Source organism: Colius striatus, chromosome 1 (genome assembly GCF_028858725.1).
Source record: "Colius striatus isolate bColStr4 chromosome 1, bColStr4.1.hap1, whole genome shotgun sequence".
Taxonomy (NCBI): domain Eukaryota; kingdom Metazoa; phylum Chordata; class Aves; order Coliiformes; family Coliidae; genus Colius; species Colius striatus.
In genome coordinates, this window is record NC_084759.1 from 190,436,724 (window position 1) to 190,462,784 (window position 26,061).

General features: G+C 35.5%; 1 protein-coding gene across 2 annotated transcripts in view; it reads right to left on the minus strand.

Moving 5' to 3' along the window:
• The window catches only part of TBC1D22A (TBC1 domain family member 22A), a 175,131-nt gene that overhangs the window by 85,283 nt on the left and 63,787 nt on the right, over nt 1-26,061 (minus strand). For both annotated transcript variants that reach the window (XM_062018451.1, XM_062018444.1), the window contains exons 9-10: nt 21,579-21,688; nt 6,603-6,678 (exon numbers count right to left, since the gene is read on the minus strand). In XM_062018451.1, the coding sequence (XP_061874435.1) occupies nt 6,603-6,678; nt 21,579-21,688 (186 nt within the window). The remainder of the gene's footprint in view (nt 1-6,602; nt 6,679-21,578; nt 21,689-26,061) is intronic.

A 26,061-nucleotide genomic window follows, 5' to 3' on the forward strand; every position in this document is an offset into this window, starting at 1 on the left:
CAGGTGGATGCCTGAAGGAGGCTGTGACTCCATAAGTTTATCCTGGAGCAAGTTCCTGGCAGGACCTGGGATTCCGTGGGAGAGGTGCCCATGCCAGAGCACATTTGCTGTCAGGACTTGTGATCCTGAGGGACTCAGGCCGGAGCAGTCAGTACCTGAAGGACTGTTCTCCCAGCGGGTGACCCACATTGGGGTAGCGTGTCAGGAGCTGCCCCCATGGGAGGCCCCATGCCGGAGCAGTTCGTGAAGAGCTGCAGCCCATGGGAAGGACCCACACTGGAGTTCACGAGGGACTGTCTCCCGTGGGGAAGAACCCCACAGTGTAGCAATGGGAAGTGTGAGAAGGCCTCCCCCTGAGAAGAAGTAGTGGCTAAGTCCATCTGTAACAAACTGACTGCAACCACCATCCCCTGTGCTGCTGAGGGGGAAGGAAAGGGCGTCCTGGGAAGAGGAGAGGTGAAGGGAGGTGTTTTTAAGATGGTTTTATTTCATATTTTAATTCTTTATTGCTTTATTTTTCAGACATTTCAGTCTGTTTTGCCTGTGACACTAATTGTGAAGTGATCTCTCTGTCCTTATCTCAACTCACAAGCCATTTGTTATATTTCTCTCTCTCTTGTCCAGTTTGGGAGGGGGAGTGATTTTATGACTTGTTGGACACCAGGCTAAACCACCACAATAACAAAATAAGTTCTTGATGACTGAAAAAGACATTCCAAAGATCATAAACATTCACTTGAAGACAAGATCTCATTATGATACATAATTCTGCTTCAAGTCATAGTAGACATCCAAGTAACATATTTACATGCTCATTATATGTTGTTCCAAAACTAGTTTACTTTTTGTAACTGGATAAAAACATCAATTGTAAGAATTATTACAAAAGTAATTAAAACAAAAATTTGAGAAATCCTGCACAAAATAAAAAGACAACTGGCTGAAAATCACAAATACTAACAAATTATATTCTCCACATGGCCTACAATTTAGAGACAATAGTCTATTTGAATTTAGCTCACTAAATGTACAGCTAGTAGTTATGACCGTGAAATACCGTCTTCATCCACAAAACATAAGGTTGATACTCCAGTATTAGAAAGCCCAAGCCACTGATCCCAAAGCAAAAGAAGACAATACTAGAGGAAGGCAGGAGAAGGGAAGACCTAGTTGCCGCAGGGAATCAAATGCAACTTGTAATTCTGTGGTATCCAATGAAAAATGGAGAAAACTATTAGGAAAAATAGCTAAAAGTTCAAAACACATCCTATGTTTCCAAGTCAACTTTCCAAGTGCAATTGAGGACACTGAGAAATATGTTTGATGGTACACTCCTGCTTGCAGGTAGCATTCATTTGACTGCTGTGGCCTGTTCTTCCAAATTACTACTGTCACAAGGTTCATGCATTACTCTTTAAATTCCTCATCATCTTAAAATTCTTTTTCCTTCCTCTTTTTCTTTGCCATGAAAATATAAGTTTTGTTTATTTAAAAGTTAAAGTGCTTACAGAAGTTAGGAATTTACAAAAAGATTTTGGAGCCCGTCTCAATTCTTGCTAAGATCTTGAACTCTGTAATGCATACAAATACAGTTTCCTCGGTAAACCACAAAAATGTGATTTAAAAGATACGTTAAATAATTACATGAGCAACATTTACAACTGTATTCAAGTATAATACAGCAATTACAGCCATAAAATCAGGTAAAAGAAATTCGTACTGGTTAGCTAAATAAGATGGCTTTGTTAAAAAGAGCTTTATGGTACAAATTACAGAATCACAGAATGGTAGGGATTGGAAGGGACCTTTAGAGATTACCTAGTCCAACTCCCAAATTAATTAAAACAATTATGAAACGCTTACATTTTTAATCAATTCCGCACCAAGCTGACATATAAAGATGGGACTGAGAGAAGGTCCTTATCAATGGCTAAATTTCAACAGTTAGCAGTAAGGTCTAAATAAATTCCATTTGCTTTCAAAATTCTTCTGTACAACTGAAGAATACCACTCTTTTCAACTATTAAAATTAGGGCCTTTTTTCCCAGATATTTCAACACGATCTTTGCTCAAGATTATGTCAGTAAAATGTTTTACAATTAAGTATTCTTTAACCATACTTTTTTTAAAATATCATGATTAAAAATATAATGAAGATTAATTAAATGTCACCTATTACCATATTTTCATCGTCACAATATTGTACGATGATGCAAGATTCAAAGTAAAATCAAACTAATTAATCTATATATTTATCACAGTGTATTGAACAGATTATTTATTCTGTGAGTTCTTATTAAATAGCAGTAAATTGTTAAATAAGAAAATCTACTGGGCTTGGTTGATATTTTGCCTTTTTGAGATTCAGATTTAAAAAAAAAAAAAAACATAACAAAACCAGCCAAACAAAAAAACCCTCTACGAAACAACTTTTCTCTGCAGTTTTAAAAATTCTACCAGCGTAGAAACTGAATATTCTTTAGAAATTGGAAGTATCAAAACTACTAAGCACTTCTTGGGCTTAACTCTGCATATGAAATTAAATTGTTAGCAGAACTGTGAAACGTCTGTGCTTGAAGCATTGAACAGTTCTAGGGGAACAGGTACCTTTATCTCTTGGGCCAAGAGCCTGCTGAATGCCAAATACCAACACAATGTTCTGAGGTAGTAACTGCAGGAATCTCAAGTGAAGTCTGGACATTTAAAACTCCAAAAGCCCAGAAAGAATATGCATATCTTAAACCAGCTCAGATACTAGAAAGGAAAATTTCACCAGCATTAAACCTTTTCTACTGATAGAAGTTTTCATAAATATCTTCAATTAAATAAGATGCTGTAAGATTATATACTTTATACACATCTACAGCATGAAACTTTCGCTGTGGACAAACAAAATTAATATAAAAATTAATTTTTTTTATGAAGGAGATGACCTGCATGTATATACATGCAATACATACAAATATATGCAAGAGATTAATATTTTCGATTTCTATGTACATAAATAGCAAAAACACATGCTAAGTACAAATTTAAGTCCATGACATGAACCTGTTTTATCACACGTTGGACACAGGAGAAACACTGAAATTTTCCTGAACCTTGGAAAAATGCAGCTAAATTTTATATGAACTTCCTTACAGGAAAGTCAAAATGCAGCCCTCTGGTCTTAGGTATTTTTCCATTACTTCCCCATTTTCAAAAAAAAGGCAAAAAATTCCAATGAAGATGACAAAGAAATAAGTAAGATTGAATAATGTTTTATCTTAACATTCCATCTTATGTATGACAATGTTCAGTTAATGAACTCAAAAACTCCATTAAACATAGCTCATCAAAATTATTTTCTGGAGTTTACGCAGACTGAGATTATGATTAACAGAGTAGCTTGGCTGTTTGAAGACTACTGCAATGTTCTGCAGTGTACACACAAGGAGAGTTACTTTGAGAGTTGTGATCCATAAGGCTGGGTTAACGAAGGTTGCTTGAATAACTAACATAATATATTAACACTCTCCAAAGGGCACACTTCACTTTCATATCCTGATATACATTACTGTAAGCAAACAAGCTGTACAAGCTTCATCCACTCACACAGATACTTAGGATGTTAAGATTCTCTTCACCGTGCAGCTACCCAGCATCAAGAAAATAATGTAACACAGTCACAACAAGAATATTTTCTTCCATAATAACCTTAATTAACACTTAGGGTATTTACTGTAAATATAGATCATGAGATTTCTTTTTTATAAACAAAATTACTGAATTCACATTAGCCTTCAGCTACAGTTAAACGGACTCAGTACAAAAAGACAAAAGCAAAAGAAATGGAGAAGAGTAAAGCAAAATTGCGTATAATTTAATCAAACTATGGTATGATTTCATCAAAAAGAAAACCCAACCAGGTCACAATCCCTTACTAAGGCACCCAAAAGTTCATGGAATGACCGCAGTAACATCAAATATTTTCTATATAACAACTAAAATGTTAATCTTACACATACTTTGGTATATTTTTCTGGCAAAAGACAGTAACTGTGTAGACAGTCTTCTAGAAAAAAAGAAACATCCCTAAGAATATTGAAAAATGCTTATCTTTTCCTATCCAAAACTTTTAACTAGATCACTGTATTATAAGAGTTGTGATCAGCAGTACAACGTCCATTTGACCGCTAATTAATAGTGGCATTCCTGAGGGGTCAATACTGTGTAACACCTTTATTAACAACTAATGATAGCATAGAGTGGAGACTCGGAATGATACCATATTGGGAGGAGTGATTTTTATGTTGAAAATCAAGGCTATTATTCGGAGGAACTTTGGCAGGCTGAAGGAACGGCTGAGAGGAACCTCCTGAAGTTCGGGAGAGGCAAACAACCTGTATTAGGGATGGAATAGTCTCATTTTATATATGAAATGAGGCTGACAGAAATGGGTTTGCTCAGCCTTAAAAAGATAAGCCTATGAACACCTGTAAATATCTAATGGCAGGGTATAGAGAAGATGGAGCTAGATTCTTCTCAGAGGCACAAACAAATAAAAGGCAGTGGATAGCAGTTCCATAAACAAAAAAATCTAATGAAATCACAATGATGGTAGTCAAACCCTTAAAGAGTTTGCAGATTCTCCATCCCTGACGTTACTGGACAGGGCAAGACTCTACACAGTCTAAGTTTCCCCTGTACTCCTCAATCAGAGTTGACAAGAGGCCATAATGTATAGCCCAATGTAAAACATACATTGTATTGGTTGCTCCCTTAACTAAATATTATATAAATTAGATTGAGAAACATTTTAAAAATTAGATTTGCACTTTGAAAGATCATAGAATCATAAAATTGTAGAATCGTAGAAAGAAGATAAAGAAACAATTAGGTTTTGATGTAGCACTACTTCAACAATGTCCTATTAAATAAAGACCTCTCAAAATTATTTTAAATCAAACAAAAATCAGGAACTCACAATTTACTTTCAGTTACAAAGGCTGGTAAAAGACAGTTTAAGAAAATACTTGTATTTGTTACAATTTTTTTGTTTGTTTTTAAAAAATATTTAAGTGTGAAGCATTAAAAATAATGCTTCCCAAATATAACTATTGAGAAAAGTTAACTGTCTCCCTAAGGTACAAATAAGCCTTCAGCATTTCTTTTTTTCCTAGAAACTAAACAAAAACCACGTTTTATTATAGCGAAAATTTTTATTAAACTAAACAATATGTTGATTAACAGAATGATATTTTTCATTTTTAAAACTTGGTGAAATAATTTGTTTATATATATATAAGGAAGTTTATTTATAGGCATTAAAATTATACACTTCATTTAATATATAATCGTTTGCCTCTATAATTGAAATGTAAACATCAATATTGATATAAACATTAAAAGGACATATAAAAAGTCACGCTGCAAGCAGCTAGATTATTTCTGAAGTAGCAAAATAACACTGCATTTAAAATATATTTAATATATATATTTTGCTACCCCATATACAGAATTATTCCCTTGTAATTTCTCGTAGTCATCTACATTTTAAACAAAAAGATTTATCTATGGCAAAAATGTTTATGTTTAAAGTATGATATTCCATAAACATTGTTCTCCTGCCCTTTGTTTTTAATCATTAAAAACACTCTTACATCCTAAAAGAGCATAAAGAGTTTTATCAAATACCAGGACATAAATCTGTGCAGGCCAACCCAAAATCTGCTACAGTAAGCACAGGCGCAAAAAAATCTCACAGTATGTGTAATGAGAAGATGGAATTAATCTTTCCAAGACGATTATCAAATATTAAGCTACACAAGAAATATTTTTTCTATCTCATCATTGACAGGCTAGTGTCGCAAATATATGCCTGGTTCTGCTTCACAGCATTTTGTTAATACTCTGTTCGTTAATTTAACAAACTACCAAGAGAGTATGTTTAGAATGGGCAAGCATTATCTCTTACATTTCATTTAATTAAACTCTGTTCTAGCAATATGACAGTCAGCATTTCACAAAGGGAATTATTTTAAGGATGAAGGTAAGAAATATTTCAAAGTGCCCTGCTAAAACATGAAAGCATAATCTAAAACTACCCCTGCACATACTGTAATTTATCTATAATATTAAAGATGTTATTTCCAGAGTTCATAATTAATTGGATTCCACAGAGAAATTATTCAGGCCTTCCAGATAGCAAAATGATGCACAAAGGCACAAAACATAGTGCCGAAGGACAACCATAAACAACCACAGTGACTTGCCCGAATTACAACAATCATTGCACTTAATGTGAAATGAATACTGGCTGCCTTTTGTATGTGGTCATTACTCTGCCGCGAAGGAATCGCCACTGAATTCTGATTATATTGCCTTAATAAAAAGTAATGAAAGTGGCTCATGCTCTAGTGGCTTTCTTTTAAATGATACACAACATTGATCTTGCAGAGGCCAGCGTGCCACAAATTGATTATGACACCTCATCTGAGGAAGGCACTGTTACCGCACCATTGTAGAACCGCAGTCACGTTGGTTTGTCTTCCTGCAACAATTTTAAGGAAATACTTTCAGTGAAACACCAGTTAGAAATTATATTATCTTTTAAGACTTACCATCAATCCGACTAACAAGTTCTTCCAACATTTTCACTTTCTTCTGAATTCCTGGCTGTGCAAACGTGTAGTTATCCTGAAGAAAAGATCATATATGTTAAAAAAAAAAAGTTTCTTGCCATTCAATTACTCATCTCAATGCACGTCTTTTTCTGTTTTCTGAAGGTGATTTGCTTATACATTTCCTAGATCTGCTTCTACAGTTAAGTAGCAAATCATCATACTGTATAGTCTTACTTTGAGTCCTGATCTCTAACAGTACACTGTACACCTACTACTGCATCATTTGTTCTCTACTTGCTGATATAGTGCCCCTGAAGTTATGGTTTTATTGCAGAAGTCCAAGTAGCTTTAAAAGGTTGTCATCTCCAGTGCTCAAATGTGCCACGATAGACCTTTTTTTAAAGTGACTTTTTTTTTTCTCGTGAATTTACAGTTCTATCATAAATAATATAGGAAATATGAAAATGCTGACCATAATGAGTGACAGGATAAGAATTTCATCTTCAGAAGTTCAGAACAATACCTTCCAGCAGCATAAGAAATCAAAAGTCTATTTCAATGGAGTCATGACTCTTGTGAACCCAAGATTACAGTTAATATCGTGAATCAAAATCTAACACACAAGCTATATAGCTAAAATGGCAGGGCATTTGCACATATTTGATAGACTGTATTAACTCTAACTGGATATTTTTTAGTTTTGGATTGCAGCTCTACAATCTAGACTAGAGTTTGAAATCATGAGAAAGATTAGCTCCACTTCAACTCAAAAGTAGTCAGACATTTGAGTAAAGTATTATTTAATTACACAGCAATATTCTGAACATTTGATTGACAATCTCTCCACTCAACTTGTTTTGGTATGTTCTTTATATAGAAATATTTAAGAAAATAAATTCATCAATATATATATTTTAAAAGAAAGTTGCTACGTAAAACGTTTTTATGTAACCCCTACCTACACAGAAAATTAGGGTAAAAGGTTTTTCATCTCAATTTTTATTGTTTAAATAATTCCTTTATGAAAATCAATTAGGGAACTGAGCAACTATCTAACAAACCATCCTAAAAAAAATTCACTGATGCTGGAATGTTTTTCTGACTTGCTTCCAAATTTCACCCAGCCTTAGAATAATAGGGATGAATATTCATTCATTTTTATCTTGAGACATATTTCTGTTTAATAAAAAAATGCAATAACTTCCTTGACTATATTTATATGAGTTTTTTCTTAAATTTTGGGTTGTTTTAAGAAATTGTAGTGAAAATTATCATAACATTCCATAAAACTGCCATAAAGTATGAAACCCAGAAGTTGTCCCTCAAGTAGAACATGAGCATCCTCAGTACTGCAATAAAGCATTAAAATCGAAAGAACAGAATGTCACACAGAATTCAAATCCACCATAATCATACTTCAGACACAGAGAAAGTATCCCATGCACTGAGACAGTACTTTTTCTATGTCTGGCACACCCTCGTATTAGTCATATATCACATTGAGGATACAGCATCTTTAGGAAATAGTAGATTACCTTTTTTTCAGAACCTACTCTACCAACAAAAACTGTATTCAGGGTTTTCTTTTTTCCAAATATTTATGTGCTGTTCTATTTATTTCAAGAAAGTTAACTGGCATTTCTAGTCAAAGTACAGCAATATGGTACTCAATTATTTCATCTCTAATGGGTTCTCTGTAAAAGTACCTTTACATATTTAACACTGAAAGACAACACAGAGCTAAAACACTACCACTTCAATCATTAGTCTCTCCCCAGGTAGTGCAACTCCCAAATGCAATCTGAAATTGTTTTCTTTCTCAAGGCATTATTTACTCTGTGCACACCTGGAAATGCAACCAAAACTGCCATCTTGGATTTAAAAATCGATAAATTTGCTCTTCACTGCATTTGATCTTTTGCACATTCATTTATTTTTCTGTTCATTATTTCAGCTGCAAATGAACACAGCTGGGAGTCACTCTTCTACTCTTGCTGACTAATCTAACTTGAAACGTCTTTGCTGGCTTCCCTAGTCCTAACTTCTAATTATGCTGTATATATTCCCTCCTATGACACTTGTAATTGACTTTCCAGAGTTTGTGAAATCGTGAGTGGGACTTTGTAAACAATAAAAAGTATTCTGTTAACTACCATTCTTGCTTCTTTTTTGTTCATAGGTGGCAGACAAAGCTAGGAACACAGTTAAAAAGCATATCATTAAATTCATTAATGATTGCTCAGGACAATACAGAAGAATAGCAGATAAAATTTTAATTCCTCTATTGTACAATTTAATTGGCAATACTAACTTTGAAACTTGACTCAATTTCACTCCCATCTCTTCTGCCTCCTACCCACTAAGAAGTGCACAGGGACGGGGAATGAGGGTTGTGGTCAATTCATAACACTTCATCTCTGCCACTCCTCATGGATCATATGTCCTGCCAGACAGACTGTTCCTGCATGGGCTCCTCTCCATGGCTGCAGCTTTCATCAAGGCATCTCCATCTGCTCTGCCATGGGGTTCTCCCCAGGCTGCAGGTGAATCTCTACTCCACCATGGACCTCCATAGGCACAGGGGCAAGGGCCTGCCTCACCATAGGCTGCACCACAGGCTCCAGGGGAATCTCTGCTACTGGAGCACCTCCTCTCCCTCATTCTTCACTGATTCTGGTGCCTGCTGCATTGTTTCTCTAACTTTTTCCTCATTCCTCTCTCACAGTTGCTGTGTAGTGGGTTTTACCCTTTCTTAAACTTGTTAGCACAGAGACACCCACCACGATTGTCACTGGGCTCAACTTTGGCTAGTAACAAAGTCCATCTTGGAGCTCTCTGGGACTAATTCTGTCCAACATCTACCTCTTCTCACAGAAGACACCCCTGCAGGTCCTCTGTTACCTTGCCACATAAATGCAATACAAGTTCTCTGCTAATTTTTTCAGAAAGAAAGAGTTCCAGCACCCAATCTCCTACCTATTCTTTCTCACACTTGTGGGTCCTCACAGGAACATTTCATTACTCACCCTGCAAATTTCTATTACATGTCTTCATTTATCCCTTATGTAACTTTGACCATCAATATTATGCGAAAGACAAACTCTGAAAAAATCATAAATAACTGAGAACAGGATTGCCTTGAACCAACAAAGCTTCAGCATTTGCTTCAGCACCAGCGTTCTTGATACTTTCTACCACGTATTCACATATGACAACGTATGCATGAGTACACAACAGAATTCATGATAAACATAAAAAATTCATGTACTGGTGTGCAATATCTAAATTCCTTGATGTTCCACTCAGATGGATTCCAACATACTTTCAGTGAACTATGCTAACCTACTTTACAGCTGAATGGTTATAACATCTAGTTCAGACTCCAAAACATAATTAGTTTCACCTTACAACACAGAAGGTTAAGACTTTATAATGTCACCAGGGCTCAAAACTTGCTTCAGTCTCAAATCCTTGTGTTAGCAGTCTGTACTTACTCTGTAGAGGCTAGTATAAGCACCTCACTGCCCTTCAATTGCAACTACGTCTGGCAGGACTTCTCAAAAAGTAATCCTTATAAAAGAAAATATTTCAATTACAGCCTTCATTAAACATGAAAAAAAAAAACACCACAGGTAAAACTTTTAAGGCTAGAGAAATTCCACACAGAAGAAACTTGATTAGAAAGTTAACATAGAGAAAAAATTTACTGAATAAATTTAACAAGGACTATCCTACCATACTCACCAAAAAAAAGAACAAGAGGGAGAGAAAGATGGGAGAGGGGTTGGATTGTGGGGAGAGAGAGATCACAGTTTCCAAAAGCATGTTTAACCGCTGTGTATAAACTCCCATTCATTCTACTGTCTCTACTCTGAATGCTGACAGTAAGATATAACTTGGAAAGGTGTTTACTTTGAAAACTAAGTCCTAGAGTAAGCTTCTGTGTGGAAACACTGAGAAAGTGAGAGGTAGCCATACTACCAACAGACAACTGCTCAAAATATTACTAACTTATGATGGAGTGCTAAAAAGAATATAAATGCTTTTTAAGTTAAACATACTTCCAAAGAAAATATTCAGTAAATTCAATGTATCGCCCTGTTAGTCTAAATCACTTCCAAAACAGTATGGGTCATCCATAACAATGAGTCCACAAAAAATATGAAAATCCTTCTTTCAGACTTTTCCAATTATTTCAATTACACGGAGAAAAAGGAATGCAAATAGCATTTGTGAATTCCATTTGGTGTGTAAGTACAACCACTGCTGAAAGCATACATCGGAGGAACCAAATACTATTGCATATAAATAAGATAACATGTATATTATTAAACATACATAATACATTTGTTAGTATAAGTAATATATATCCTTTGTGTGTATAAAGAAACAGATCTATGTATAGTTTATATACTCACACACAAATGAGAACATACTATATTATTTTTTCCACCTTACTCCTATAGAAATATTTTCGGATTTCAAAATGGAACTTTTCTTATCTGCATAACAGAAATTTCAACATTCTAGATCCTTTGCCCTCCTGCACTGATTTATATTATTGAAAAATATATAGAGAAGGAATTTCAGACTATTGAAAATTGTTTCCCAGGGTAAGAAAATGAAATGTTTGCAACTCTGTAACTCAGGAACCTTGGGAAAATAATGCCCTCTGAATTGCTGTGGGATCTGAGACTGTTCAGCCTGGAGAAGAGGAGACTAAGGGGGGACCTCATTAGTACTTACAAGTATTTACAGGTAGCTAGCAACAGGACAAGGGGTAATGGGATGAAGCTGGAACAAAAAAAGTTCCACTTAAACATAAGAAAAAACTATTTCACTGTGAGGGTGAGGGAGCCCTGGCACAGGCTGCCCAGAGGGATTGTGGAGGCTCCTTCCTTGGAGGTCTTCAAGACCCGCCTGGACACATTCCTATGCGACCTGATCTAGGTGACCCTGCTTCTGCAGGGGGGTTGGACTAGATGATCTCTAAAGGTCCCTTCCAACCCCTACCATTCTATGATTCTATTTAAAAGGTGTATGTCAAGAGGATGAGGTGACACTTTCTTTCAGTGATGTCCAGTGATAGGACAAGGGATAACAGACAAAATTTGGAACATAAAAAGTTCCACTTAAGCATAAGGGAAAACTTCTTTACTGTGAGGGTGAGGGAGTCCTGGCATAGACTGCCCAGGGAGGGTGTGGATTCTCTTTCTATGGAGGTTTTCAAAACCCATCTGGATGTGTTCCTGTGTGACCTAATGTAGGTGGACCTGCTTGAGCAGAGGGTTGGACTAGATGATCTTGAGAAGTCCCTTACAACCCCTACCATTCTGTGATTCTATGAATGATACAGAACCTTACTGTACTAAGTATATTGCACATATGACCTTTATTACAGTTATCGTTATCAGGATTGCTTTCTATTTTGAAATAGCTTGCAGGCTTTAGCTAAACAAAGTCTCCTATGTTTTTCTTTAAATAACAAGATAATTTTAAGAGAAGAAATCTGAAGAGGAAAGCAAAATAACCTGTTATGTCATCACAGAAGGAGAAATAGAGCCAGTCAAATTAAAAAGAAATAACTCTGTCAATAACTTGACAACAATGACTGCAGGCAAGCATAAATACAGGCACAGTGCTTCTCATCTTCTCAGGTTACACAGACAGTTCACCAACAATGTAGTGATGAAAATATCAGAACCATTTACAGAAGCAAGTGAAAAGCTTTGACACATAGTCATCGTGTATTGTTTGTTTTTAATAAGGTTTTATCAACCAGATCACAACTTTTAAATATAAAGGCTACATGATGCAAACTGTACACAGCATAACAAGACATCTATTTTCTTTACTGATGTTTAAGAATTCCTATACATCAACTTCAGTATTTTCAAGTATAGTATCCTATGTACAAAAGACAATTGAAATTAAAAAAGCCTTCTGAAGTTATATGTCAATTTTTTTTTAAAACTCATTTAGGTACTTCATTCACTCACTTGTGAATCATCTGAGCAAACTCCCATTTAAAATCTTGGGTCGCCTTGCTCTCAGTTCTGCAAAAAGGTGAGGGCAAGCAAGAAGGAGGCACGACACTTAGATGATGACAACCAACATGGATATTAACACTATCAGTGGTAATCACAGTTCACCCAAATTTTCTCTTGAACCTGGAGATTATAATATAAATTCAACCTCAAACACAGCATCAGAGAGAGCGTGCATGCAAAATAACAAGTACTCAAGTGTTATGGAGTGTGCTGCTTGCACATATTCAATAACCTGTTACATAATCACTCCAAGATATTGTCTTTAAAAGAAAAGATCTTTCAACCTTTGTAATTACTAAGCCTGACTTTTGAAAACTTTAAATTCCTATGCAGAAGGAAAGAGATATACAAAGCATTACAGTCCAAAATTTTCTACATGAAAAACAGTATCATAATTATTTCTACATAGCAGGAGGGAAAAAGCAACCTCTTAGTAAAAAGTAAGTACTGATTCTTGTGTTATAATAAGATACATAAGAATGAAAGACTAAGTCTTCTACTGGGCTACGCAATCACACCTCAGTTTTACACAAGAGGATGTATTATAAATTACAGAAACTGTTCAAGTAGCAATAAAAAGATTTTATTCTGAAGCATACTGACAGCATAGTATATTTCATCTGAAACACATGAAATAATAATTTCTATAGAAGTATTCAGAACAGATTACAAGTAGATTTGTTCTCTTCCTGAAAATTTTACTCTCGATGACAGGCTAGAAAACTGCATTATTGGCTTCCAAAGAGACACAGATTCCTTAAGTGCCTCTGCAGACACCTGTCCTGAAGAATAACTACAGCCTTCAGGATAAAGCCTACTGATGCCCTCAATTTTCTATTACCTAAGTCTCTACAAAGGCTTATTGTTACAAACTTAAAATTGGCTCTTGAGCCAAACAAAACAATCACCTTGTTTTTCCTCCTTTAAGAGCAGAGAGAAGCAAATGACTACAGGGGATGACAAGAACAAAATAAGCCTGCAGTGATATGCTTGCAGCATTCTTTCAGTTTCCAGTTTGCAGCACTGACTCTCTAACTCAAGGTGCTATCTTGGCAATTAAAGCTGCTTAAAGATTTTTCTTCAACCAAACTTCAAACTATTCAGGTTCCAAAGCTACATAAAATGCTTTTCATCCTTTGACAAGTAGCCCTGCAGCTTAGTTTTTCAGCCACGCTTTTTTTAGGCCTATCACTCAGAAGTACTAAGAGATACTATCTAGGTCTAGCATAAGGAGAGATGGGAAGCAACTACTCCCTATTCATCTTCTGTATGCTGCTTATAATTTTAAAGACTTCTATTACATTTCTCCACTTAGCTAAGTCATCCGAGCTGAAGAACGTAATCCATCACCCAGAAATTTTTTCACACCTTTGATCACGCTTACCCTGCTCCATTATTATTATTAACTTTCAATCCGTCATTTCAAAATGGCATGGGTGGAAGGGAATAAAACAGCATACAGCATGCCAGGCACAAGCTCATTTTAGGTTTATAAAAGTAGTAAAGTAATGTTATCTCTTTCAAGGATTTCTTCTACAAACCCTGCTCCTCCCTAAATGATAATAGGGAATGCTTCTACCACAGATGCCTGCCTTCTTTATGAACTTCTGGTAAAGGACTTCACCAAAATGCATTTTGGAAATGTAATTCAACTGTACACCAATTCCTTTGAAAAGCTGACAGATTCGTGCTGCTATATTGTTCTTTAACCAATTATTCTATTTCCTTTTACATTTTCTACAGACTTTCCTGATGTGCATATCAATTGTCTGTGCTCTCCTGAAACCCCTTGAAATAATTTTCAAAATCTATAAATCCACCCCATTTCATTGCTTTTGTAACAAAGCATTTTTTAGCACTGACCTTGTTTCCTGATTGTCAGAGACCCTCATAAGGATGTAATCATAGATACATTTCAAGCTGAGTAAATTTAACAAATGAAATTCTTACTAGGTATCCTGAGGCACAGTATCCTAGGGATGCATTCATCTTCTCAAACTGAAGGGGAAGAATACTTCTTTCAGTGACCAAGCAAGCCACTAGAAGTTTCCAGAGAGTTCCAAAAGAACTTGTGGACAAACACTAGTCTAAACGAAGCAATTTTCATATAAAGTTTATTGTTGTGGCATACGCCTACTCTACAGTGATACCACAACCAACAGCTTTAACTATAATTCTTCAAAATCAGTGTACAATTTAAACCTTGCAAATCAGAAACTAACACTAAATGACTCAGGCTCATTATTAATGATGATCTCAGTGTAGATGAGTTTGAAGACTCATTTATTCCATATACCTAAACTGCTGACAGTTTTAATCTCAGTTTCTGGTACATCAAGAGTTTTAGCATCTACACTGAAACAATCTGTCTCAGACCAGATGATCAACAACCATGATACAGTCTTTAACTTCTCAGACTAAATCTATGGAGAGTCACACAGGAAAAGCATAGCATCTTTGCTTTTTTTACATTCTATTTCAAGTTTTGAAAAGATTACAGCAGACACGCTTTAATTACTGTCACATCAAAAGAACAAGACTAACATGACTATTGTGTTAATCACATTCCAATAGCTTGTAGTTACAACAACTCTATTGCCCAATGAATAAATTAACTTCCTAGCATTGTTCAATAAAATGTTTGGTTTTTTTTTTTCTTCAGGTAGTAATAAAGCCTTCAAAGAACTCTATGAAGAACAGCTTCAAACAAGACTTTGAAGATCTGAAGTTCCATTGGAAAAGGAAAAGTCACATAGTATGACACAATATCGCATGTGTTTTGCCCTCTAAAAGTCTGCTCTTACTGGTATTAATTCTTAACATTAATTTTTGTGTACTCTATGTATGAACATTCTCTTGAATTGAGAAAGGTAAAACCCACATATAGAATAAAAATCTAGACTCTTTCAATCTTCCTTTTCTTCACACTAAATCTAAAATACCATAAAGGAGGATTTGCTTCAACAGATTACATAATAAAACAGAAGCAGACACTTGAATGGGTTGTGGCCATGGTAATGTTTCAGAATATTTGAGTCTCACACATAATACGCAGATAAAGCAACAGAAAAATACCATTTAGGGATATCATTTCACAAGTGATTACTGAAGATGTTAAAGTTGTCCACTTCCCATTAGAAAAGAAAGCCAATCTAGAATCCTGAATAGGCACACATTCCTGCCCTCATTGCGGAGCCTATTTCTCATGTCTGTGACTTTCCAATGAAGATGGAAAACCTGTGAGATGTGGTCTTCCTGGACTTCAATAACAGCTATGATACAGTCTCCCACAGCATCCTTCTGGGGAAACTTAGTGCCCATGGCTTGGATGGACCTCCTCTGAAATAAGTGGAAAACTGGATGGCCAGGGCCAGAGACTGGTGGTAAATGGAGTTAAATCTTCTTGGCAGTCAGTTACCAGTGATGTTCCCCAGGGCTCAGTGTTGGGGTCTGTTTTATTTAACATCAATGATCAGGATGAGGGGATTGAGTGCACCCTCGGTAAATTAGCTGATTACACCAAGCTGGGTGGGTGCATAGACCTCCTTAAGGACAGGACTGCTCTTCACAGGGACCTGGACAGGCTGGAGCAATGGGCTGAGGCCAAGTGTACAAAGTCAACAAGGCCAAGTTCTGGGCCCTGCATTTGGGCCACAACCCCAGGCAATGCTACAGGCTTGGGGCAGAGTGGCTAGAAAGCTGTCCTGCAGAAAAGGACCTGGAGGTGTGTTAATCAACAGGCAGCTGAACATGGGCCAGCAGTGTGCCCAGGTGGCCAAGAAGGCAAATGGCGTCCTGGCATGTATCAGAAACAGTGTGGCCAGCAGGGCCAAGGAAGTGACTGTTCCCTTGTACGTGGCAGTGGTGACAGAACAGACTTTATAAGGAGCAGCTGAGGGAGCTGAGGATGTTTAGCCTAGAGAAGAGGAGGCTGAGAGGAGACATGACCATCCTCTATAACTACCTGAAAGGTCTTTTACAACTGTGATGATTCTATGATCTAAACTAGAAAAAAATGATATTTTAAAATATTCATGATTTAGAAATAGTTTTATGGAAGCCCATGACAATAAAAAAAAAAAGAGTAATCCCTAGCTTTTGGGTTTTTATCAGAAATCTCCATTCAACAATAAACTCACTTTCTGCAAGACAGAGCAATATATTTGCAATCACCAGCAGTCATCTCTACAATTATATACAGTTTTACAATAGAACTTGCTATTTCACTCTAAAATTAAAATCTGTTACAAAAAAGTGTTTTAAAACACAATTCTGATCAAGAAATCCACTGTTTTTCCTTGGAATAGTCATAGCTTTGAGAAAAAATGCCACCATGTTCTGTCATCCCAGGCTACAACTTGGACAAGGTATTAGCATAATACGAACAATCTGGATTTCTGGAAATTCCTAAACAGTTATTACTGTATAGAAGTTCTTGGCAGCTTTATCATAAGCATAGTAGACTGACATCTGAAATATTTTATCTTTTGATTAACTTGAAAGTGCAAGACAAAATAGTTTCAGAAATATACTAGCTATAAAAAAAACAACCTATTTCAATACAAAGACAATCAAGCATTGGAACAGATTAGCCTCCAGAGACTGTGCAGTTTTGATCCTCGGAGGTTTCAAGATCCAGTTGGACAAAGCCCTGAGCAACTCAATCTGACCTCAGAGGTAATCATATTTGAGCAGGAGGTTGGACTGATTAACCTGTAGAGGCCCCTTCCTAACAGAATTATCCTATGTTGTCATGAATTTAGAAGTTCTCATTTGTTTCCCTGAAACAAATATGAAGAACTGCTGTGAGGTACAGACTGAGAGAAAAGCTATTTTCAGTACATAGTCATGAAACACTGAAAAGGAAAATCATTACAGCACATCATCACAAAAAAATGGACTGCTATAAGAAACGTACATACGGCTACAAATTATAAGGTAAACTGACTTATTAGAAAATGACAAAATTACGATCTCCTATTTTTTTTTTTAAATTTAATTTTGATAACATGTATGTGCTGCCACTTCGGAGCATTGAACTGGAGAGAACAAACTGAGAAAGAAGATGCAAAGTCACGATAGCTTTTCCGTTAAGAATAATAAAGCGATACAAATACAATCAATCTTTCATTACACTTCTATTACTGTACTTCCATTGGAAAGACAAACACACAAAAAATTACCTCATATTAGTCAAAAGTTTCACAACAGGATTCGACTTATTATCCAAGTACACTCTTTAAACATCCACTAGTGGTAGGCCAATATCAAAATTGGCTTATATATTGGTCTATATTGATGAATAAATTACTGGAAATACTCTGCAGAGATTAGACTGCAGTTATCACCATGACATACTTCTCCAAAATCCTTATATGGTTTAGTCAGACATCTCAAAGTATCTGTAGTTGTACATGAGTCTCTTACAACACATTTTGTCTGGTTTTGTGTTTTTTTGAGAGAGAAGCCGTTTTTCCTGGCTAGTTGTAAAGACATTCCATTATCTACAGTAGATCACATAGAAAATACTAAGGGAGTAGTAAGAATTCAATGATTAATTCTCAGAAACTATCAGCAGCAACTTTCACGAGACGTAGAGACTTTAGTGAATTATCTATTCTAATGCGTATTGGCAACAAGCTCGGTAAACTGAGAATCTACAGCTGTGAAAGTACGTTTTTATCTTAGCTGTCATAATCCTACCTTGGCCCTACTGAATCATTCTATCATCAACCTGTGGTTTTTTGGTTTGTTGTGTTGTCAGGTAGTTCACCTCTGTGAGTCAGCTCATAACAGCTGTTTATCCTTCTTATAAGCCCCTTTTAAGTACTGAAAGGTCTCCTCAGAGTCTTCTCTCAGCCTTTCCTCATAGGAGAGGTGCTCCATCATTCCGATGATATTCATGGCTTTCCTCTGGGCCCATCCTAACAGGTTCATGTCTTTCTTGCACTAGGGAGTCCAGAGCTGCGTGTGATATTCCACAATGAGGACTCATCAGACTAGAGGACAAGGCAGAACCGCCTCCCTCAGCCTGCAGGATACAATTGGCTTTCCGGACTGCAAGCATACATTGCCAGCTCACATTCAATTTTTCATCCACCAAGTATCATAGAATCATAGAAGGTAGGGGTTGGAAGGGATCTTTAGAGATCATCTAATTCAACCCCCCTGCAGAAGCAGGCCCACCTAGATCTGATTATATTCCCAAGCCCATCTCCACAGGGCTAATCCCAACCCATCATCCCTCAGTCTGTACCAGAATTGGGTGCAGGATCTTGCACTTTGCCTTGTTAAACTTCATGAGGTTCACATGGGCCCAGTTGCCCAAGACTGTTAAGGTCCCTCTGGATGGCATCCCTTCAGCAAAACAATCTTTTTCTTTTAGTGAGTTTTACTCCATTTCTTTCAACAAGCTAATTTCTTGTTCTCACAACAAACTCAACCTGCAAACATATGACCATTCTATCTGACAAGTAAAGCGATATCAACACAGAAGAAAACAAAAAAAGGAGAATGGGAGAAAAAAAACCCCTAGCAGACCCTTTCCTTTTGACAGCACTCTGCAGTTCCACTGAATTAACTGTAACACCATTAGTCACACCACTAGCATAATCTTTCAAGCCTGTTTTTGATAGATGAATGAATCATGCATAGATCCAATTGATAACCATTCCATTTATATGAGGGCTTAAATTTTTATCAATGAAATTTGTTTCCATTACAGTTATTTGCATTAGTTGTCTTATCAGAACTTGACGGGTTTGCTTGAAAACAGAATTTTAAGGAGAAATTATGTAATTTCTGAACTTCCTTTTTATCAAGAAAACCCCAGAACAGTGACAGAAGATGTTCCAGAAACAGTTAAAACAACTGAAAGGCTTACATTTCTTTACCTGGTTTGCTTCCTTTAAAGTTCTCTTTTTTCTTATAAATTTTCACATAATTTTGGCACTTTGTCAAATATATAAAAAAGGTAGTAATCCTGAGAAGTTGAGATAAGCAAACCAGCCTTTTTTTTTTTTTTACAGGAATCAACATGAAAAGATGACTATACTTTTCAACACTGCTGCACAAAACATTGAGCTACTACTCATTTAACCTTTAGCTAGGAGAAATTTACTTAAAATACTTTCAAAGAAGTTCAAGATTTATGTTTGTTGACTCAACTTTGTAGTAATTTTGTGAAAATGAATTCTTGTAAGTTTAAATTCACAATGCCTTGTACAACGAAACATTCATGTTAAAACATAAATCAAGAATACGTTAAAGCATTTTTTTAAATATTAATTACTGTAAGGAAAGAAATATCTGTCAAAAATGCAATCAAAATAAAGAATTTGGAAAAGATTAATTTAGTTTTACAGAGCAATTCATAGGAATTTTTCTGGTTATTCACATTTTATGATGATTTATTAATGATTGGAGGGCAGACATTTTCAACACACATAAATTCATTCTCCAGGATCTTTGCTACATTAAAACCACTAGGAGAAACAAAACCTCAAATTTTCAAGTATTTGTCTGAAGCATTTCAAAATGAAAAAGATAGATGGAATCTATTGAAAGGATTGAATCTAATAAGTACAGTAGAAACATTTGTGTAACACCTCATCTTTTGAGAGGATGTCAGGAATAAATCAACCAAAGTATTGCTATACCTGTAACAATCTCTATCACCACCAAAATAATACCAAAACAATTTCACAGGAAAGACCTTCCACACTACACAAGTATACAAGATTCAGAAAAAGAAGGTATGAATGTAAAAAAGACAAGAAGCACCAGCAACCTGCTAAATATTTACAACAGTAATTTATATTCTAAACAGCTAACTGAAAGCAGCCAATAAACTCTGACTGACCACATCTGTCTACCGAACATCACTAAAACCAACTCTTCAGTGCCAGTGCGAAACAGAAATAATCTCCTATCAGAAACTTTCACATTTCTAACAAGGGCAATATTGGTCCCATCATAACACAGCAATTCACAATGACTATTATTTTCACTGCATATATTCTCAGTTTACAAAGATTATTTTTACTTTCTAGCAAAATTCAAAATGTTCACCTCAGATGACACATATCTGAAAAAGTTATTATATAAGTATTAGTTGATACTTATTGCAACACAAAGGACATAAAATTTAAGTCAGCTTAAGTTTCTACTTTATATTGTGTCAGCATTGAAGCACAATGTTTTAGTACACTAAATATCAAAATCTGTTTTGATTCCCACTTAATCAATCGCAGATGGATGGATTCCTCCCTCCCTCACCTGAATGCAAGATGTTCAGATGCGCATTTACTACTTCTTGTAGATCCCTCTAATCTTTATAAAAACTTATATGCCAACATGTTGACATAATTCCATTGTTCTTAGTCTGTAACTTGCTGCATTGAACAGAAAACTGTACCAACATTTTTAGCTTCTCCACAGAGCAAAAATTCAAACCCTCAGTGAAACAGTGTAAGTATTAAGTTTTAAATTATTTTTTTAAAAATACAAAGATAATTTCAGGAACTATTAAGACAGTAATTGTTTATTGGTTGCTATAATAGTGACCTAAAAATAAATACATAAGACAGTTTTTCAACACTTGGGTGAAAACATTTTACTTGTAGACTTGGGGACTGAGATGCACACATGCCTCTAGAATGAGAGATTTCAACTCTGCTCTAGAACACCATATGACAATGAAACACACAGCTATGTTGATGAAAAGAAGTTGCACAATTGGGTTTTTTTCCCCCTTTTCCTTTCTTAATACAATGTCAAACATGCAATCAGAGTTCTCCAAGGGAAAACCTACTTGTGCCCTGTTTTTCATAGCTGTAATCTTTCTTAACAACCTTAAAGTAGTTCAAAGCCATGACATTAATCGGTTAACTCGACTACTTGCAGACAGGAAAAATCAATTTACCTGAATGCCATCAAGTAACTTGCTCATGCACCAGTAACTGTCAGCTTCTATGTTCTGCAGCACTTCTTCAGGCAGACTGGAAACATCAAAATTTTCCACCTCTTCTTCTTCTGTTTCATGAAAAGAGAAAGAAAGACAAGTCAATGAAGTGCACAGAATAAATAAAGCCAAGATGAGGAAAATAATTGAAAACAAAGGCAACCACCACTTATCTTCCAGTCACAAACTTCAACGCACATTTACTTCAACAGGGACTAAATGAATCATTTATTGCTCAACTGTGTCAGCTAATGGCTTTAAATGTTAATGAATACTTAATTTCTTGCAGACTGTGAAAATCTAAAATCATGCCTGGTTAACCAGAATTAATATATAATAAATTACTTCATTCTAACCATTTCACACCTGAAAGAGGATCATCAGAAGCGCTCTGAGAGCCCTCAAGCTATGTATGAGCAAACTCTGCAGAACACATCTATGTTGGCATCATGAACAGCAAAATATGTTGCCAGTTTTGACAGAAGAAAAAGCCCTGAAAAATACTTTTTAGAAAACCAGTGAAAGCTGACTATAAATTTTCAAGGAAGATTTGTTTTTCAAGCAAGCATTTGGAATCAGAAGGAAATCGGACAAAAAGAAAACAATGATTTCTGTCCTGCACCCCAAAAAACCCCACACAATTCTCAATATTGGAAAAGAACAGAACCTCAGTGATGTCTAATCTATGGAAACTGAGTCTTTCACACAAGTATGTTAAAAGAAATTTGCATTTCATTATGAATTGAAATTTTACCACCTAAGCCATGATAGCATCTGAATGAATCTGTTTTGAAGAACATAAAATGTGCTGCCTTGACAGCTAACTCCCAAAGCTCCTATATAGCCCTAGATGAGAGTTTAACATGAGCTAGGAATGCTCTGAGTGAAAATGCTCTGAACAGCTTCCCCCTTGCAGCAGCTCAGTGTCTTAGTACATCAAGATGGAAATCAAAGATAATCTTTCCAGCCTCCGATTTCTTCTCAAGGAAGGTGAGCTGCAGAAAAGAGAGGTGTTAGATTCTACTTAAATGGAGTACAATACAGCAAAGAAGGAATTTCTTCCATTATACAACTGCAAGGTAGCATAGAAAGTAAGAGAACACCAAGAATATGTAATATTATAAAACCGCTCTATTATCTGTCTCATAGTTTTGCATTATGTCATTACAGAAGCCTAAATACATCTTCAGGTTGTCAAATTTGATTATGCTGCCTTAAAGAACTTCCTTGTCAACTGGAAACAACCAATGAGCATTACATATTATAAAATAATTTTAACATATCAGTGACTTTATCACTATTAATAAACACTGTCTATAGACAAAGTGTTACCCAAGTGTTCTTTGCACTGGTGTCTGTATGTCAGTGTGTGTCTTCTAATGGATAATTTTTTTCAGATGGGGAAATATTAATAACTGTAGGACAAGGAGATTATATCGTGCTAATGAAAGACTAGTTAAGATACTGGAAAATCTGGTAAGTAAAAACAGAGGACTGCAGCAGAGACTCTAAAAAATAAAAGCACATGATCTCAGAGGTGGAAGGACTGTAGACAATGTGCCAGTAGTCACTTACTGGCTATTAAAGAAATGTCACCTTTGCATTGGAATACAATTAAAAAAAACCTTGTTTCTAAAAGGTCAACAAGCAAGTATCCAACATATTTTAAATACTCTATGTAATGAACTCAGATATAACACTGCCTTGCAAAACAATGAAGAACAAATAAACAGCAGACTGCAACAGCAGATTTATTGAATAGCGTATCCTATTGCAAGAAGGAAGAAACTCCCTACTCAATGTCAGTAGCATATTTCTCCCAACAAAAAGGAGTATAGATACTTCAGAAATAAGTTTCATAATCCTCTCCCAGTAATGGACAGCAAATTCTCATAACCTGTGGAAAATGGAGGAAACATAGGCAGTAATTGGGAGGTAACGCTACCCCTCAAACATCTTTCTGTTCAGTCCCCATCACTTCCTCTACTAGACTCCCCTCACTAAGACAACTGCTAGAATAACCTTGTGTTTATTTCACTAATTCCTTCAGTAAAAGCATGTTAAGCCTAGTGTAATATAAGTTTTTTAATGGTAAAGATGCTTCAATATAATGGAGGTAAAAAGAAAGGATTGAAAGTAAACGGATCATCATCAAGAAAAAAATCCAAAACATCTTGCAATGAACTGTAACTCAGATTAGATAAGTATTTAAGGTGATATCTAATATACCTTTGCCAAAATTAATCCAAATTAAAATGCCAGCTCTGCAGCTCAAGGAGACAACAAAAAAGTGCCCCAAAGTCTAGATAAAGAAGCAAATTATTATTCAAGTCAATATGTGCTTTACTAAGTCCACTAATAGAAAAACTATTGAGTATCCACAAGACATACTCACAGAAAGACTGAAAATTATTAGTTAACATAGACAAAAAAAGTAAATTTAAAACAAGAAGTTTTATATGAACGTATGAAAAAAACCAATAACAATTACTTTCCTATCCGCCTCCAACCTTAAGACTTTAAAATAAACAAGAAAACCCCAATATTTTCAGCAGAGGAATAATTTTTAACAGTTCGGAAATAAAAATTAAGGAGAAATATTCCCATTAATTGAGAAGATAAACGTTTTTCCAGACAGAAAATTATGTGTTCTCTACAGTAGAAAAAAAAATGGCATATCTTATACACGTTAGCTCATTTACATGTCCTACATTGATACTGTTTATGCTTACATTTCATAAACTAGTGCCTCAATAGAAAAAAATCTAGATAGTATTTTTTATTTTAGTATTTTAAATGGCAAAAAGGAGTAACACATTCTCTCTCTGTATCACAATATCTACAGCAAACACAACAATTAACCAGAGCTCATCATATTTATATAAAACACAAATATATATTGAACTTTAATCCCCTTGAAAAAGCAGTCTTCAGGCCTTCCTTCACTAAACACTTGCTGAAAGAATGAGATTATAACTACTTAGATAGTGTGTTCCTCTGCAAATTTCCTGCCTTTGAGCACTCTTTCTTTTCATGATACCACAGTTCTGAACAAAAAAGGAAGTTATAAACGCTAACACAACACAATAACTCTTCTACAGGTGGGCATGAAAAGATAACAAATGAAAAAGACTTTTTATCTTCTCTTTTTCATCTTTCTTATCTTGCCTCTTTTTTGTCCTTCTCTTTCAAAGTCTACCATTTCACATTGTATTCTCATACCAGGATTTAAACCAACAAAAAAGCTGAAGATAAACCTAACCATTGAAGGTGGGCATCTTCACCTCCTTTCACAAGGAACAGTAAAACAAGCAGTGATAGAGTATTAGCTGTTTTGTCTTAAAGTAGAAACATATATATATAAAAAAACAAATCCTGTTTCTCAATATTAGCTGTAACTTGAACTTAAAAACGACTTCCTCAGAATGCAGACCGCTAAACTGTGGAAATCTAAACTTAGCTGAAATAAAACTTTAAACATTCATCAAAAGACTTCCCATCCTGTAACTGAACTAGCTGCAAAAAGCAAAAATGACAGGCTGCAAAAAAAAAAAACAATGGCAGTTTGGGAGAAGCGATGGAAGCAAGTCAGAGAGTAAAGATAACTCCAAAAACAGAACAGAGCTTTTAAGAAACATCTTCGAATGGTTCCAACTACTTTTTATCACAGGTATGTTCACCAAGCACAAAGAGGATGTCAGTTCAGGCTCTTTGGGAATGAACACAGGTCTGATATAAATTCACTATTTTAAGTAGAATTCTCATTATTCCACAGGGGAAAAGAATGGATTAGAGATAGAAAGGCAATTACTAACAAGTTCTTTCTGTCCTAGTTTGGGTGATCTCATAAATCAAGATACATTTAGTATTTCAGAACCATCCAATTATTTCACTAAAAGAATTCATAGTCTCTAAATCTAATGTCACAGTCACAAGCTCAACCACTACAGAAATAAAAATAACACTCTTAGGAAGTACTCATCCAGCTTTCTTGTTCTGTCTCTCCCTCTGGAAGCTTTTCTGTAGCTTATTACTGACTGATCTCTAGCATTTTCATAAGCCTTTTAAACAATTCAGGATTTTTTTAATATGTTCTTTAAATATCTAAGGTACTTCCAGCCCAATTTTCATTCTTATTGTGCTTTTCACGCGTCACTAAGTCATCTCTTCTAATATCAGATAATAAAGTTTTGAATTTTTTTTTAAAAAAGTAATTAAAGGTGTAAGACAGCTCAGCTATTTCAATTGTACATTAGTGTTCACCCCACATAAAACAACTGTCTCAAACTTTAGCTTAAAACTCTGCAACTAAGTACTTCAAAGAGTAAAACTAAGTACTCAGATATTAAATTACATTCTTCATCAGCTAAGCAGCATATTTTTGTATGTGATATATTAACTGGTACTTTTTCATTTAAACATGCTGTATGCTGAGCAAGAAACT